Below are 14372 nucleotides of genomic sequence, written 5' to 3'. Positions count from 1 at the left end.
CGAATTATGGAAAGAAAAAAATGTATGAAAAGAGAAGAGAAAATAATAAATTGTAAGTCGGTTAAGTTTCCGGGTCGGTACAGACTTAACCCAAGAATTTTTCTTCTTCTTCTTTGTCTTCGTCTCTAGCCTTCTCCTCCTCCTCGAGAAAGAGAATCATCTTCCCATGGCGAGCGAAGAAGAAAAAGCCCTTGAAGACCTTCTTGACGTTCAGCTCAAGGAACAAAAAGATTCTCTTTCCGCCATCGACGAAGCCCTAGCTTCTGACCCATTTAATCCCGAACTCCTCTCGGTAAATTTTTCCTTCTCCTAAATCAGATCCCTAGTTATCTATAGAACTAAGATTACCACAATTCATAACTCACTACTATGTCTATCACTACCAATACCCCCAAAGTTTAATGATTTCATGTATGGATTAGCCGAATGCTGTTTGTTTCCTTGTTGCCTTTGACAATCTCATGCTGGTTTTGGTTATTCTCAAGGTTCATGAAGAACTTCTCCAAGCAATCAAGGAGACAGAGGAAGGGCTTTTTCAGTTAAAGCGTGCTCGGTTATTGCAAGAAGCTGATATAGCGCTGAGTGTGTTGAATCATGATGCTGGAGTTGAAGCTGTGCATCTAAAGGAATTGGAGCCGGAGAAAAAGGATTTGGATGGATCGCAATGTAGGTTTCGACATACTGATGGTCGTTGGTATAATGGTCGCATTATTGGGTTTGAAGGCTCTGATACTGCCAAGATCTCTTTCCTTACACCCACATCTGAGAGTATGACGGTGAGAATTTAGTTGTCTTTTACTCAGTCTCATCTGTTTGGTTTTTCCTCAGTTCTTTCTTTTGTTATCCACATGAGCTATTGGTTAGTGTGTGTTACAAGATTTATACGAACTGGGGTTTCTGAAAGTTAGGGTGGCTAGTGGTTACTGAAAGCCTCAGTTGTGCTTGTCTTTGTAGCCTAATTAGGTTCTGATACAGGCGTTTATTAAATGGCTATGGAAGACTAATTTTGAGATTTTTACTGTTGCTAGTTGTGCAATTGTTGTTTTTGTGTCTCAGATACTAACGCTGCACCGCACTATTGCAGATGTGCAAGTTTTTCATGCAACAGAGGTGTCGCTTTGGTAGTTCTTGTCGTTCTTCACATGGTATGTTTCAAGCCTGATTAGATGACTTATCGCTATTGTTTATGTGTTTTGTTCGTAGTGTCACTACATTAGGATTTTAGAAGTCGGGAATGTGGTCAATTTGTCATTCTGGTGATTAACTGCAAGATATCAATGCAGGACTAGATGTGCCGTTATCTTCTCTGAAGAACTATGCCCAGACTGAGTGGAAAGAATCGATGGTAGGCTCCAAGATTTGGGCAGTTTCTGGCAGTAAATACGACATATGGAGGAAGGCTGAACTTGAATCATGGGATGATGAGTTACAAGTTGGCGGAATTGTTTTCAGAGATGATGGAAGCTCCGCAAAGCTAGGATCTGATGCTATGGCATTGTCAGAATACGCTCAGATGACTGATGATGACGGGGAAGAGGAGGAGAACGAAGAAGGGAGTGCTTCAGATTCTGACGAATCTATATCAAGTGATTATGAAGAAGAATCTCCACAAGGCATAGGCTTTCTAGAAAGCACAAATCAACCAAGAGGCGTCCAAACTGACACCGTCTTATTTGCTAAGTGGGAGAATCACACCAGAGGAATAGCTTCGAAGATGATGGCAAGTATGGGTTACCGTGAAGGGATGGGTCTTGGTGCCTCTGGTCAAGGGATATTAAATCCTGTCTTAGTAAAAGTACTTCCAGCAAAGCGGTCGCTGGATTATGCTCTTGAGCATGTCAAAAACGGAGAAGGTAAAAGCGACAAACAGAAGAAGAAAAGGAGCAGAGGTGGGAAAAGGAAGCGTGAGAAGAAGTTTGCAGAAGCAGCTAGGGCAGAGAAACAAAAAGAGGAATCGAAGCCAGATTTGTTTAGCTTTATCAACGAACAAATTTTTCCTAGAAGCCATGAGAAAGTAAGCAGCATAGAGTCCGTAAAAAAGAAGCAAAACAATGGTCCAGTAGACAGGAAAGCTTTGGTTGCATACCAAGACGAAATCAAGGACTTGAAGGTGGAACTAATGAAACTAGAACAGATGGTCAACAGAAACAAGAAAGATCAAGTCGTTTCAGATGCTGCGACAAAAAGACTGAACCAAGTCCGAAAGGCATTGGCGAGTACACTAGCATCTCAAGCAGCTGCCTCCAATGCAGTAGAAATCAAAGAGAAAGAGAAGAAATGGCTCAAGTTTTAGAACATAGAACCTTGCATCAGGTTAACATAATTTTCATGGTTAAACTGTATGATTTATGGCAAACACTGGAACCTTTGGAATTATAGTTGCGTTTACAAGCGAAATGGTATTCCATGAAATATATGTTGGAAAAAGAGGAGACATCCCAATATACATATTTTCATAGTCTTCTGTGTGTTCTAATGAAGTTATTGGTGTTTAGTTCTATAGCTCTTAAGCAACCATAAGCTGCGGTTGAGAGCAATGCTGCTGAACCTAACAGGACAGCCTTCCACTGTCTACTAACCACCAGAATGGCCAAAGTCGTCAAAGCAATTGCCGTGGCAGAGAGGATATTTTTCCAGAGCTCAAAAGATTTGATCGCTTTGCTGCAGCTTCTACAATGGATAATATGTCTGAAGTACCGGTTCGCCAAATTGGGAGCGTGCATAGTTCCAATTCCTCCTTTTGCAGGGTAAGACGCTGAGAGAGCTGCAATGAGCCCTGCTGGGGCATGCTCCACTACGGGAGGAACCTTGGGGAGAGATATGGTCCTATGCCCGAAATGGTAAGGCATCCCATGACCAACTTTGTCCATCCACTTTCTATACTCAGCGACCCATGTGTCTGATGACTTGAGATTTAAGTACAAGTCCTTAGTTGGTACTTTCTCCTTCATCAGGACCTCGTTTTGAGACGATAGGAACCCCATGTCTTGTTCAAAGACCTTGCAGGCATTCTGATGCGAGAACCATTGAGGTAACACTGAAACCAAAGGTGATCTTTTCGTGACCCCAAACCTAACGATAAGCATAGACTTCCCTTGCCCTGTTGGTCTACAGAGAAACAGCCCTGAAAAGTAGTTCTTCACCCCGTCCTTCCCATCAAATTCTCGATTGTTCTGCAGAACACATGGAGCATCAAACCGAAGTAAATTACTCCCTTTCCCGCCGTCTTTCTCCTTTCCCCAAGTCCCTGCGAAACCCCGGTTAGTTCTCTCGGTGACCTCAAAAACCAGAGGCTGAGCATCTTCTCTTTTTGAACTGAAGTCAGTTCTATCATGAGAAATAGGGACATGAGCCGGATCCATCAGATTCTCTAGAAGAATGGAATGGTCATAAGGAAGCTCGTGAGTTGTCGATATGTCGAAAAAACCAGGTCTAGCAAAATGCTCAAACCAAGGAAGCTTCTCAGGGTTAGGAGGTGTTTTTGTTGACATCCACACCCATACAACTCCTTGTGAATCCTTCACCTCGTATGTCTTCACGCAAGCCGCCTTTGGAATCTTGGCACTAGCAGGAAGCTGTTATAAAAAAAACCATCAAGTGAATACATAGTCTCCAAAATTTGATCAACCTCAGAGAACGAAAAATAAAAACCTGAGGAATCTTGACACATTTGCCATCTCCTTCAAATTGCCAACCATGGTACAGACATTCCAATCTCCCATCAATCAGCTGTCCTTCAGACAACTTAGCCAACCTAAAAGACAAAACAGAACTCAAACAAGTAAAAACAAAATCTTTGTCTTTTTTCACAGTTCCAACAACTAATCAAGATTCTGTAGACATCAGAAAAACAAGTTGTTGTTTGCTGGATCAATCTCTTACCGATGAGGACAACGATCCTCGTAACAACGTAGTGTTCCTTCACCGTCTCTATACAAAACTATTTGGCGATCAAAGACGGTGAGGCCAAGCGGCGCATCCTCGGGAACGTTTCTGGTGAGGTACAAAGGGTACCACTCCTCCCTCCAATCGTAATCAGCCACCTCAACACGTTTCTCGTCTTCAGGGTTTAAAAGAACCTCTCCTCCTCTTCCTCCTTCTGTCTGATCAGCCACGGCGGTACCGGCGGCGGCGGAACGGCGGAGGAGATGGAAACGGGGGTTCGTCGGTGCTGTGCATGTCGTTCTGTGGTTGTGGATAACAGGTGTTTTTACTGTAGTGAAGAAGAGGATTGGAGAAGTAGCTGTGAGTTGAAGAGACGAGCTCAGAAAATGATCAGCCATGGCGGACTCTTCTTTATTACAAAAAAATCGATGAAAATGCCCTTCTGCCTAAATAGATCATAAAGATCATCGATGATATTTAGGAGAGTCTATCACTATCAGAATAAAGGAAACAAGAGAATAAAGGATGAGAGAGAGTGGAAGACAGCATAAGAAACGTTACTTACAAGTTTATTACACTTGTCCTTTTTATAGCTACTTTTCAATGAATATAAATAAATTTTGTGTTTATACTTAAAATTGTATTGACATATATGTCGACCGAGCAACCCAAGTCTGAGAGACGAGCGATTCTCATGCTTTAAGGTTGCTTGTCCAACCGCTGGACCTCGTTCCACCACATATGAGATGTTGAAAATTTAGCATTTGCGTGTTTTGAAAGTCTTATATTTGTTTTGTTATATATGGATAATTATGTAGGTGATGATAATCCATCACTTGCTCTTATCTACTTTATATAGATATAGATAATGTCTTCTGTCATATTTTACTTAGGCTCAAAAGTTAATTTCTTATATATAAATCTTTAATATATATAAATCACAAGTAAATTCACTAACAACTGATGAAGTAATTTTATTCTCTAAAACTCGAGTAATTTATTTATGGATTTGGAGGATTTGAGGTTTGTTATTGGAGGGACATGATCTCCTGCAAAAAGTACACATATGGTAAGAGTTATAGACATGTACTGTATATCCTTTTTATGTGATGTGAAAAGTGTTGGAGATGTATTTCAGACCCAAAAAAAAAAGATCAAGAACTGTGTGTAAGTCTGTCAGAGGTCAAAATTCTTATTAGTGATGGATTTTTCAAAGAGTAATGTCCGTTCAGGTATTAACATAATAGACCAATTAGAAAATTTCATTAATCTACAAAAACAAGAGAAAAAAAACACAATCACCTTTACAAAATTGAATAAGCAATTGCAGAGATGGCATAATGATTGAGTAATGATTGTTATCTTTGAAGTTGGTAAAGAAGACTAATTCAATTCTCATTAGGAAACTTTCCTGAAACAAGAAACTATCGCTTCCAACTTCCAAAACCACTTGATCATCGTCTGTTTTAGGCTTTTTAGCTCATAGTGTGCCTTTTTCTATCGTTGTAGATGATCATGGTTTCTTGTGAAATACTCTGTTTAAACTTTAAAGTGTGCTTTGTGGACAATTCTCTTATTTATTGATTGATTTGTGTATATGTGTTACAATTAATTAGAAATTGTCTGACTTGCATGGGTGAATTTTCATGCATGGCTAGTAGATCCATAAAAGTTAACACCCTTAAGACTGAAGGCAATGTCGGCTAACATGAGAATATTTTTATTCACTTGTATGGGTGTACGCTTCACAGCAGTTTACATGTAAATATGTTTGGCAAACGACCTTGGGAAAGCTTGGACAAAACTAGGAGCTGACGGCAGATGAACTTCATCCAATCTGAACTTTCTCAAACTGTAGGAAACTAATAAGTATGTGATTGTCCTTGACGATATATATGTGATAGCACAGCCATTGATCCCATAAATCCTCTGTTTCCACCAACAAAAGTTGAAATCTTATAGTCCTATTAACTTTTTTTTTTTTGGAAATTTCTCTGTCTAGAACAGAGAGGAGCCAAAACAAGATACCTGAATGATCAGAAATTTTAATGCCATTTTCTGTTTTTGAATCCACCAAACAAGAACTACTTTGCAGGTTGGAAGGTATTATTACAAACTGAGTGGAAAGAATCGATGGTAGGCTCCAAGACTGATGAAAGCTGAACTTGAATCATGGGACGATGAGTAACAAGTTGGCGGAGTTTTTTTTTAGAGATGATGGAAGCTCCGCAAAGCTAGGATCTGATGCTATAGCATTGTCAGAATACACTCAGATGACGGCGAAGGAGGAGGAGCAAAATAAACAAAACAATGGTCCAGTAAACAGGAAAGCTTTCGTTGCATACCAAGACGAAGTCAAAGACTCGAAGGTGGAAGTAATGAAACTAGAACAGATGGTAAGAAGGATCAAGTCGTTTCAGATACTGCGACGAGAAGACTGAACCAAGTCCGAAAGGCTTTGGCGAGTACACTAGCCTCCCAATGCAGTAGATATCAAAGATAAAGAGAAGAAATGGTTCAAGTTTTAACAGAAATTTCATGGTTAAACTCTATGATGTATGGCCAACACTGGAAACTTTTGAATTATAGGTTGCGTTTACAAGGAAAATGATACACCATGAAATACATGTTGCCATGTTGGAAGAAGAGGTCCAATATACATTTTTATAGTCTTCTGTGAGTTCTAATGAAGTTATTGGTGTTTAGTTCTATAGCTTTTAAGCAAGCATAAGCTGCGGCTGAGCACAATGCTGCTGAACCTAGCAGAACAGCCTTCCACTGTCTACTAACCACCAGAATTGCCAAAGTCGTCAAAACAACTGCCGTGGCGGAGAGGATATTTTTCCAGAGCTCAAAAGATTTGATCACTTTGCTGCAGCTTCTACAATGGATAACATGTCTGAAGTACCGGTTAGCCAAATTGGGAGCGTACATAGTTCCAATTCCTCCTTTTGCTGGGTAAGAAGCTGAGAGAGCTGCAATGATCCCTGCTGGGGCGTGTTCCACTACGGGAGGAACCTTGGGGAGAGATATGGTCCTATTCCCGAAATAATAAGGCATTCCATGACCAACTTTGTCCATCCATTTTCTATACTCAGAGACCCATGTGTCTGATGACTTGAGATTTAAATACAAGTCCTTAGTTGGTACTTTCTCCTTCATCAGAACTTCGTTTTGAGACGATAGGAACCCCATGTCTTGTTCAAAGACCTTGCAGGCTTCCTTATGCCAATACCATTGAGGTAACACTGAAACCAATGGTGATCTTTTCGTGACCCCAAACCTAGCAATAAGCATAGACTTCCCTTGCCCTGTAGGTCTACAAAGAAACACCGCTGAAAAGTTCCTCTTCACCCCGTCCTTCCCTTCAAGTTCTCGATTGTTCTGCAGAACACATGGAGCATCAAACCGAAGTAAAGTACTCCCTTTCCCGCTGTCTTTTTCCCGTCTCCAAGTCCCTGCGAAACCCCGGTTAGTTCGCTCTGTGACCTCAAAAACCAGAGGCTGAGCATCTTCTCTTTCTGCACTGAAGTCAGTTCTATCATGAGAAATAGGGACATGAGCCGGATCCATCAGATTCTCTAGAAGAATAGAATGGTCATAAGGTAGCTCGTGAGTTGTGGATATGTCGAAAAAACCAGGTCTAGCAAAATGCTCAAACCAAGGAAGCTTTTCAGGGTTAGGAGGTGTTTTTGTTGACATCCAAACCCATACAACTCCTTGTGAATCCTTCACCTCGTACGTCTTCACACAAGCCGCCTTTGGAATCTTGGCACTTGCAGGAAGCTATTGTTATTAAAATAAAAAATAATAATAATCAAGTGAATCCAAAATCTCCAAAAGAATTGATAAACGTCAGTAGCAAAATCAGTGAACAACAAATAAACCTGAGGAATCTTGACACATTTGCCATCTCCTTCAAATTGCCAACCATGGTACAGACATTCCAATCTCCCATCAATCAGCTGTCCTTCAGACAACTTAGCCAACCTAAAAGACAAAACTTACACATGTAAACACACATATCTTTTGTCTTTTTCTACATTTTTAGCAAGAGATAAAAAAAAAACCAATCGAGTGGTTGACGTTTGCTATATCAATCACTTACCGATGAGGACAACGATCCTCGTAACAGCGAAATGTTCCTTCGCCGTCTTTATACAAAACTATTTTTCTATCGAAGACGGTGAGGCCAAGCGGCGCATCCTCGGGGACGTTTCTGGTGAGATACAAAGGGTACCACTCCTCTGTCCAATCGTAATCAGCCGCCTCAACACGTTTCTCTTCTTCAGGGTTTATAAGAACCTCCCCTCTTCCTCCTCCTCCTTCTGTCTGATTAGATACGGCGGTTCCGGCGGCGGAGTAACGGCGGAGGAGATGGAGTCGGGGGTTCGTCGGTGCTGTGCATGTTGCTCTGTGGATTATGGGTATTGTTACTTTAGTGAAGAGGATTGGAGAAGTAGCTGTGAGTTGAAGAGAAAAGCTTAGAAAAGGAAAAGCCATGGCGGACTCTTTATTACAGGAATCGATGACAATGTGCTTCTGCTAAGGTTGCTTCTGAAAAGGAACAGCCATGGCCGACTCGTTTATTACAGGACCCCGCTCCACCACGTATATGAGAAGTGAAAATTTTCGAAGAATAAAACGGCATCGTTTAGCATTTTTAAAAACTCATAGGTAAGGCAAAAATGTGCAGAAAAATATCTAAGCCATTTTAATTTTAAGGTCTTACTGGTTCAAACGCTGCGGTTGTGGGAGATTGCGGAAATAGATGATTACGGTTTCAAGCGTTATTAGTATATCTTTAACGCTACATCAGTTGTAGTGATCTTAGGGAAGTTAAAATAATTAAATAAGAAAAATACTTAGATTCACCTCTAGAGGTGAATCTATTTTTAACCAATCAAAATTTTCTAAATATTATCTTATTTTAAAAATAAATTAAAATTAAATTAAAAGACAAAACCAATTAAATAAACAAATTATGTATACTTTTACTTAAAGACAGTTAAATATTTGCTTGGTTTAGATTTTACAATTAGAACAAAATTATATGTCGGTTTGGGTTTATAAATAAATTGTTTAGGGTTTAAATTTTACAATTAAAACGAAATTATATATCGGTTTGGATTTACAAATGTTTTTTTTAGGGTTTAGATTTTATAATTAAAACAAAATTATATATCGGTTTGGGTTTACAAATGAGGTGGTTAGAGTTTAGATTTTACAATTATAACGAATTATATGTCGGTTTGGGTTTACAAATGAGATGGTTAGTATTTAGATTTTACAATTACAATGAAATTATATGTCGGCTTAGGTTTACAAATGCGATTGGTAGAGTTTAGATTTTACAACTAAAATGAAATTATATGTCGGTTTGGGTTTATAAAAGAGTGGTTTAAGTTTTTAATTTTATAATAATGTATACATATTTTATTTCCTTATTTTATAAGGAGGTGAATGGAGAGGTTCACCCCTAGGGTGAATCCAAGTATTGTTCTTTAAATAATGGTCTACGCTTAAGAACACACCATTCAACAGTTCTTGCAGCAGACCAATTTTCTATTTCTTAAGAACAGTTGTACACACTATTCAACATTTTTATTATTTTAAATCCCTTAAGAACACACCATGTGTTGTAGCGATGAGGATGGTCTTAAGCGTTTGGAACGACTGGTTTAGCGGTTTAAAATTGGTGCGTTTGCGGGATGTTTACGACTGGTTGACCAGCGGATGCAATAGCGGTTGGAACATAATAAATGTGATATCTAATATATAAATGTTTCAAAACACCAAAAATTTTATTAAATTTGATTCATAATAAAAAAATTATTAAAATAATAATTATTCAAAAAAAAATCATATTGAAATACTTATTCCTTTATGCATTTGGCTTTTCACCAAAAAATTTAATCAAATAATTTGATAAATGACAAAACATATGCTTTAGATCGTAGATCTTTTCTCTTTTCTCTTAGATTGTGGGCCAGTAGTTGCATCGGTAGGAATGATCAATGAGAGTTGAGAAGAGTCATCGGTGATTTGTTTTAATATTTTTCACAAATAATATTATTTTCTTAAATTTCTAATAAAATATTATATTTATTTAGATTTTATTGAACTTATATGTGATGTGCCATTAAATTTACATCAAGTTTTCCGGATTATTGTTAATTGGAATATTATTTTTTCTAATTGTTTATTTTATAATCTCTGCAATCGTATTCGTACTTTATTTTTTTCTCATCCTTAATGAGTAAAATTGTTAGATAGAAAATAAAACAAAAAAAAAATTCATTACCATTGATTTGTTTTAAGTTTTTTTACAAAAAAAAAAAAAACCAACCGCAATCGCCCGCAAACGCTTGCGGAAAACAGCTTTTAGAATTCAATGGTTTGGAGCGGTTGGGAGCGATTAGGAGCGATTGGGAGCGGTTTGTGTGATTGGTTTCAATCGCTAGCAACCGCTACTACCCACAAACGCAGCGTTTACGAGAGGTAGCGGGAGAACCAGTCAACACCTAAGTCATTTTGTCAAAGCCGTTTAAACTATTTTCTTACAGTTACGGCTTATTTCATTCTAATAACGTGTTAACAAAAAAAAGCTAGTAATCATGCTAGGAATGGTGAAAATAATAAGAGTTGCCTCATATTTAGGAGGTTTAAAACCATCTGCATCGCGGGGAAATGGCAAAAATCAACTTCAACTATTTGCCAAACGTTTTTTTATACCTAAACTTTAACAACCTGAACTGTGTTAAAATTCAAATTTACTATCTAATTCTAAACTATAGAAAATGTTGTCAATTTTAACATCTGTTCTAAAGTGTTAAATCAGAGTTTAACAATGTTGAATCAAACAATCTTTAGTATCCACATGACACTTGGAATGACCAAAAATAAGTTGTTTTGGTCATTTTTAGGTGTATTGTAGCAAAAAACAAAGCGTTTAACAAAAAATGGGGTATTGAAGTCCGTTTTCCAGTGTGTTTTAGTAAGTCCTAGTGCTACGTTGATGTCACAGACCTAATTCAACATCATTAAACTCTTATTTAACATTGTTCAAGTAGAGGTTGAAATTGACAATATTTTATATAGTTTAGATAGCAAATTTGAATTTTAAAACAGTTCAGTTTGTTATTTGCACGATGTTGAAATTTAGGTATAAAAAAGCGTTTGGCAAATAGTTGCGTTTACAAGCAAAATGGTATTCCATGAAATACATGTTGGAAGAAGAGGAGACATACCAATATACATTTTCATAGTCTTCTGTGTGTTCTAATGAAGTTATTGGTGTTTAGTTCTATAGCTCTTAAGCAACCATAAGCTGCGGCTGAGCACAATGCTGCTGAACCTAACAGGACAGCCTTCCACTGTCTACTAACCACCAGAATGGCCAAAGTCGCCAAAACAACTGCCGTGGCACTGAGGATATTTTTCCAGAGCTCAAAAGATTTGATGGCTTTGCTGCAGCTTCTGCAATGGATAATATGTCTGAAGTACCGGTTAGCCAAATTGGGAGCGTGCATAGTTCCAATTCCACCTTTTGCAGGGTAAGAAGCTGAGAGAGCTGCAATGATCCCTGCTGGGGCATGTTCCACTACGGGAGGAACCTTGGGGAGAGATATGGTCCTATGCCCGAAATAATAAGGCATACCATGACCAACTTTGTCCATCCACTTTCTATACTCAGAGACCCATGTGTCGGATGACTTGAGATTTAAATACAAGTCCTTAGTTGGTACTTTCTCCTTCATCAGGACCTCGTTTTGAGACGATAGGAACCCCATGTCTTGTTCAAAGATTTTGCAGGCATTCTGATGCCAATACCATTGAGGGAAAACTGAAACCAATGGTGATCTTTTCGTGACACCAAACCTACTAATAATCATAGACTTCCCTTGCCCTGTTGGTCTACAAAGAAACAGCGCTGAAAAGTAGTTCTTCACCCCGTCCTTCCCCTCAAATTCTCGATTGTACTGCAGAACACATGGAGCATCAAACCGAAGTAGCATACTCCCTTTCCCGCCGTCTTTCTCCTTTCCCCAAGTCCCTGCGAAACCCCGGTTAGTTCTCTCGGTGACCTCAAAAACCAGAGGCTGAGCATCTTCTCTTTTAGCAGTGAAGTCAGTTCTATCATGAGAAATAGGGACATGAGCTGGATCCATCAGATTCTCTAGAAGAATGGAGTGGTCATAAGGAAGCTCGTGAGTTGTCGATATGTCGAAAAAACTAGGTCTAGCAAAATGCTCAAACCAAGGAAGCTTTTCAGGGTTAGGAGGTGTTTTTGTTGACATCCAAACCCATACAACTCCTTGTGAATCCTTCACCTCGTACGTCTTCACACAAGCCGCCTTTGGAATCTTGGCACTAGCAGGAAGCTGTAATAAACAAAACCAGCAAGTGAATACAAAATCTCCGAAGTTTTTAGTAGCAAAATCAGTGAACAACAAATAAACCTGAGGAATCTTGACACATTTGCCATCTCCTTCAAATTGCCAACCATGGTACAGACATTCCAATCTCCCATCAATCAGCTGTCCTTCAGACAACTTAGCCAACCTAAAAGACAAAACTTACACTAGTAAAAAAAAAAACGAAATCTTTGTCGTTTTCTACATTTCCAACAAGTAACTAAGATTCTGTAGAGATCAGAAAAAAACGAGTGGTTGGTAGATCAATCACTTACCGATGAGGACAACGATCCTCGTAACAGCGAAATGTTCCTTCGCCGTCTTTATACAAAACTATTTGGCTATCGAAGACGGTGAGGCCAAGCGGCGCATCCTCGGGGACGTTTTTGGTGAGGTACAAAGGGTACCACTCCTCCCTCCAATCGTAATCAGCCACCTCAACACGTTTCTCTTCTTCAGGGTTTATAAAAACCTCTCCTCCTCCTCCTTCTGTCTGATCAACCACGGCGGTACCGGCGGCGGCGGAACGGCGGAGGAGATGGAAACGGGGTTTCGTCGGTGTTGTGCATGTTGTTCTGTGGATTATGGGTGTTGTTACTTTAGTGAAGAGGATTGGAGAAGTAGCTGTGAGATGAAGAGAGGAGCTTAGAAAAGGAACAGCCATGGCGGACTCTTTATTACAGGAATCGATGACATTGCGCTTCTGCTAAATAGATCATAAAGGTTTGCTTGTCCAAACCGTTGGACCTCGTTCCACCACATATGAGAAGTACAAAATTTAGACAAAACGGTGTCGTTCTGCGTTTTTGTTAAAGTGTATTGTTGTTATTTGTTTCTAAACATTAGTTAAAAAAGAGGACATTTTAGTGGCACAGAAGCGGGTGACAAATAAACTGAAAGATAAAGTCTGGGCAATAAAAATAGTCCCCAAGATTAAAATGTTTCCATAGAGAGCTGCAGGTGGATTAGACTTGTACAATTTGCGGTAATGCCAAGGAAAGCTTTAATCATATTCTGTTTAAATGCACTGTCGTGAGACAGATTTTAGCATTGACACGGATTCCTTCTTGTTGGTGTTGGGTTTCGACGATCAATAGACCCGTAGGAGAAGCCCATTACGGAGCGAATATTGCATGTGATAATGGGTCTGTTGCGGACCCATGAGGAAAATCCGATTGGAAGGAACGCCGAGTCAAATCTGGGAGAAGATCGCGGGATCGTGAGGCGGTGAGATCTTCAGAGGAGATGGAAGAGATAGTTTCGAAGCCATTTCCGTTTAAATACTCGAGTTCTGGTTAAGAAAAGATACATGTAATTTCGACTAAGTAACAAAGATCATATCAATAAAAATCCAGTTCGTCATTTCTTCTTAGTTCATACCGAAAATCTGCCCAAATCTTAACTTGTCATGCGAATACTTTAAATAGTTGTTTCTCATATCAACACTTGTCAAAACCACAGGTTTACAGATTCTTTAAAATGGAATTTGAGTTACATGCTGCAATTGATGGAGAATCAAAATATCCAAGAGAGAATACGAATTGCAGTTCCATGGATACTCTAGGACATTTGGAAGAACCGTTTTATCCCCATTTTTTTTTCTCAGGGAAATGTTGGGATTTTCGTTGAGTTGGTGCAAAAGGCACAGGATGATGCTTGTATATGGACTGAACTTAATAGTGAGGAAACGGAAACGGCACAAAGAACGCAGAGGCTGGAAAATTGTGTGGGTATGAGATGGCAGAAACCACAAGCAGGTACACTAAAGTGAGAGCCTGGACCCTCTGAGGTTTTAGATGGTGAAGACTGAAGAGTGACTAGTAGACTAGCGGTAACACTAAAAATTCAATTGTAGTTTCCCTCTTAAACGAAATCAGGTTAGAGCCCTCCCAATGACTCTTTAAGGTTCGATATGATACGCAAACTTGAAACTACAGGTAATAATCTTGGACAAGGCTACCAACAAAAAAAATTGTTTTATTGTTTAATGGTTCTTGGACCTTAGCGGATCTATGATTCCGTTCTTGGTAACTGGTAAGTAGTACTTTAGTAGTATTGATTAGTTATTAA

At 39.1% G+C, this 14372-nt stretch overlaps 4 protein-coding genes across 4 annotated transcripts; 1 reads left to right on the top strand and 3 right to left on the bottom strand.

Moving 5' to 3' along the window:
• Nucleotides 1-58: 58 nt before the first annotated feature.
• LOC104703013 (zinc finger CCCH domain-containing protein 22) lies at nucleotides 59-2427 on the top strand. Its single transcript, XM_010418940.2, has 4 exons — nucleotides 59-292; nucleotides 486-776; nucleotides 1085-1145; nucleotides 1284-2427. The coding sequence occupies exons 1-4, from the start codon at nucleotides 167-169 to the stop codon at nucleotides 2291-2293; spliced, it is 1488 nt and encodes a 495-aa protein (XP_010417242.2). The 5' UTR covers nucleotides 59-166; the 3' UTR covers nucleotides 2294-2427.
• LOC104703014 (protein TIC 55, chloroplastic) lies at nucleotides 2346-4555 on the bottom strand. The gene is made up of 3 exons (XM_010418941.3): nucleotides 3883-4555; nucleotides 3652-3754; nucleotides 2346-3575 (listed from the first exon to the last, which is right to left on the bottom strand). Exons 1-3 carry the CDS (start codon nucleotides 4281-4283, stop codon nucleotides 2454-2456), a joined length of 1626 nt encoding a protein of 541 aa, XP_010417243.2. The 5' UTR covers nucleotides 4284-4555; the 3' UTR covers nucleotides 2346-2453.
• Nucleotides 4556-6442: 1887 nt separating this feature from the next.
• Nucleotides 6443-8577, bottom strand: LOC104703010 (protein TIC 55, chloroplastic-like). The gene is made up of 3 exons (XM_010418937.3): nucleotides 7994-8577; nucleotides 7773-7875; nucleotides 6443-7671 (listed from the first exon to the last, which is right to left on the bottom strand). The coding sequence occupies exons 1-3, from the start codon at nucleotides 8386-8388 to the stop codon at nucleotides 6550-6552; spliced, it is 1620 nt and encodes a 539-aa protein (XP_010417239.1). The 5' UTR covers nucleotides 8389-8577; the 3' UTR covers nucleotides 6443-6549.
• A 2444-nt stretch (nucleotides 8578-11021) lies between these two features.
• Nucleotides 11022-13188, bottom strand: LOC104703012 (protein TIC 55, chloroplastic). The gene is made up of 3 exons (XM_010418939.3): nucleotides 12578-13188; nucleotides 12348-12450; nucleotides 11022-12269 (listed from the first exon to the last, which is right to left on the bottom strand). The coding sequence occupies exons 1-3, from the start codon at nucleotides 12964-12966 to the stop codon at nucleotides 11148-11150; spliced, it is 1614 nt and encodes a 537-aa protein (XP_010417241.1). The 5' UTR covers nucleotides 12967-13188; the 3' UTR covers nucleotides 11022-11147.
• Nucleotides 13189-14372: the final 1184 nt, after the last annotated feature.

The sequence above is a fragment of the Camelina sativa genome, chromosome 7 (genome assembly GCF_030686135.1).
Source record: "Camelina sativa cultivar CO46 ecotype springtype chromosome 7, ASM3068613v1".
Classification (NCBI taxonomy): Eukaryota; Viridiplantae; Streptophyta; class Magnoliopsida; order Brassicales; family Brassicaceae; genus Camelina; species Camelina sativa.
The sequence above is the reverse complement of the archived record's forward strand: the minus strand, read 5'-3'. Positions and strand labels throughout refer to the sequence as shown.

What these genes read in the sequence shown, in the direction of transcription:
- LOC104703013 (XM_010418940.2), top strand. Translation starts at nt 167, where the DNA reads ATGGCGAGCGAAGAAGAAAAAGCCCTTGAAGACCTTCTTGACGTTCAG. An exon ending in TTAATCCCGAACTCCTCTCG is followed by an intron (nt 293 to 485) that starts GTAAATTTTTCC and finishes GTTATTCTCAAG; the next exon opens with GTTCATGAAGAACTTCTCCA. An exon ending in CCACATCTGAGAGTATGACG is followed by an intron (nt 777 to 1,084) that starts GTGAGAATTTAG and finishes GCACTATTGCAG; the next exon opens with ATGTGCAAGTTTTTCATGCA.
- LOC104703014 (XM_010418941.3), bottom strand. Translation starts at nt 4,283, where the DNA reads ATGGCTGATCATTTTCTGAGCTCGTCTCTTCAACTCACAGCTACTTCT. An exon ending in GAGGATCGTTGTCCTCATCG is followed by an intron (nt 3,755 to 3,882) that starts GTAAGAGATTGA and finishes TTTGTCTTTTAG; the next exon opens with GTTGGCTAAGTTGTCTGAAG. An exon ending in AATGTGTCAAGATTCCTCAG is followed by an intron (nt 3,576 to 3,651) that starts GTTTTTATTTTT and finishes TTTTTATAACAG; the next exon opens with CTTCCTGCTAGTGCCAAGAT.
- LOC104703010 (XM_010418937.3), bottom strand. Translation starts at nt 8,388, where the DNA reads ATGGCTTTTCCTTTTCTAAGCTTTTCTCTTCAACTCACAGCTACTTCT. An exon ending in GAGGATCGTTGTCCTCATCG is followed by an intron (nt 7,876 to 7,993) that starts GTAAGTGATTGA and finishes TTTGTCTTTTAG; the next exon opens with GTTGGCTAAGTTGTCTGAAG. An exon ending in AATGTGTCAAGATTCCTCAG is followed by an intron (nt 7,672 to 7,772) that starts GTTTATTTGTTG and finishes TAATAACAATAG; the next exon opens with CTTCCTGCAAGTGCCAAGAT.
- LOC104703012 (XM_010418939.3), bottom strand. Translation starts at nt 12,966, where the DNA reads ATGGCTGTTCCTTTTCTAAGCTCCTCTCTTCATCTCACAGCTACTTCT. An exon ending in GAGGATCGTTGTCCTCATCG is followed by an intron (nt 12,451 to 12,577) that starts GTAAGTGATTGA and finishes TTTGTCTTTTAG; the next exon opens with GTTGGCTAAGTTGTCTGAAG. An exon ending in AATGTGTCAAGATTCCTCAG is followed by an intron (nt 12,270 to 12,347) that starts GTTTATTTGTTG and finishes TGTTTATTACAG; the next exon opens with CTTCCTGCTAGTGCCAAGAT.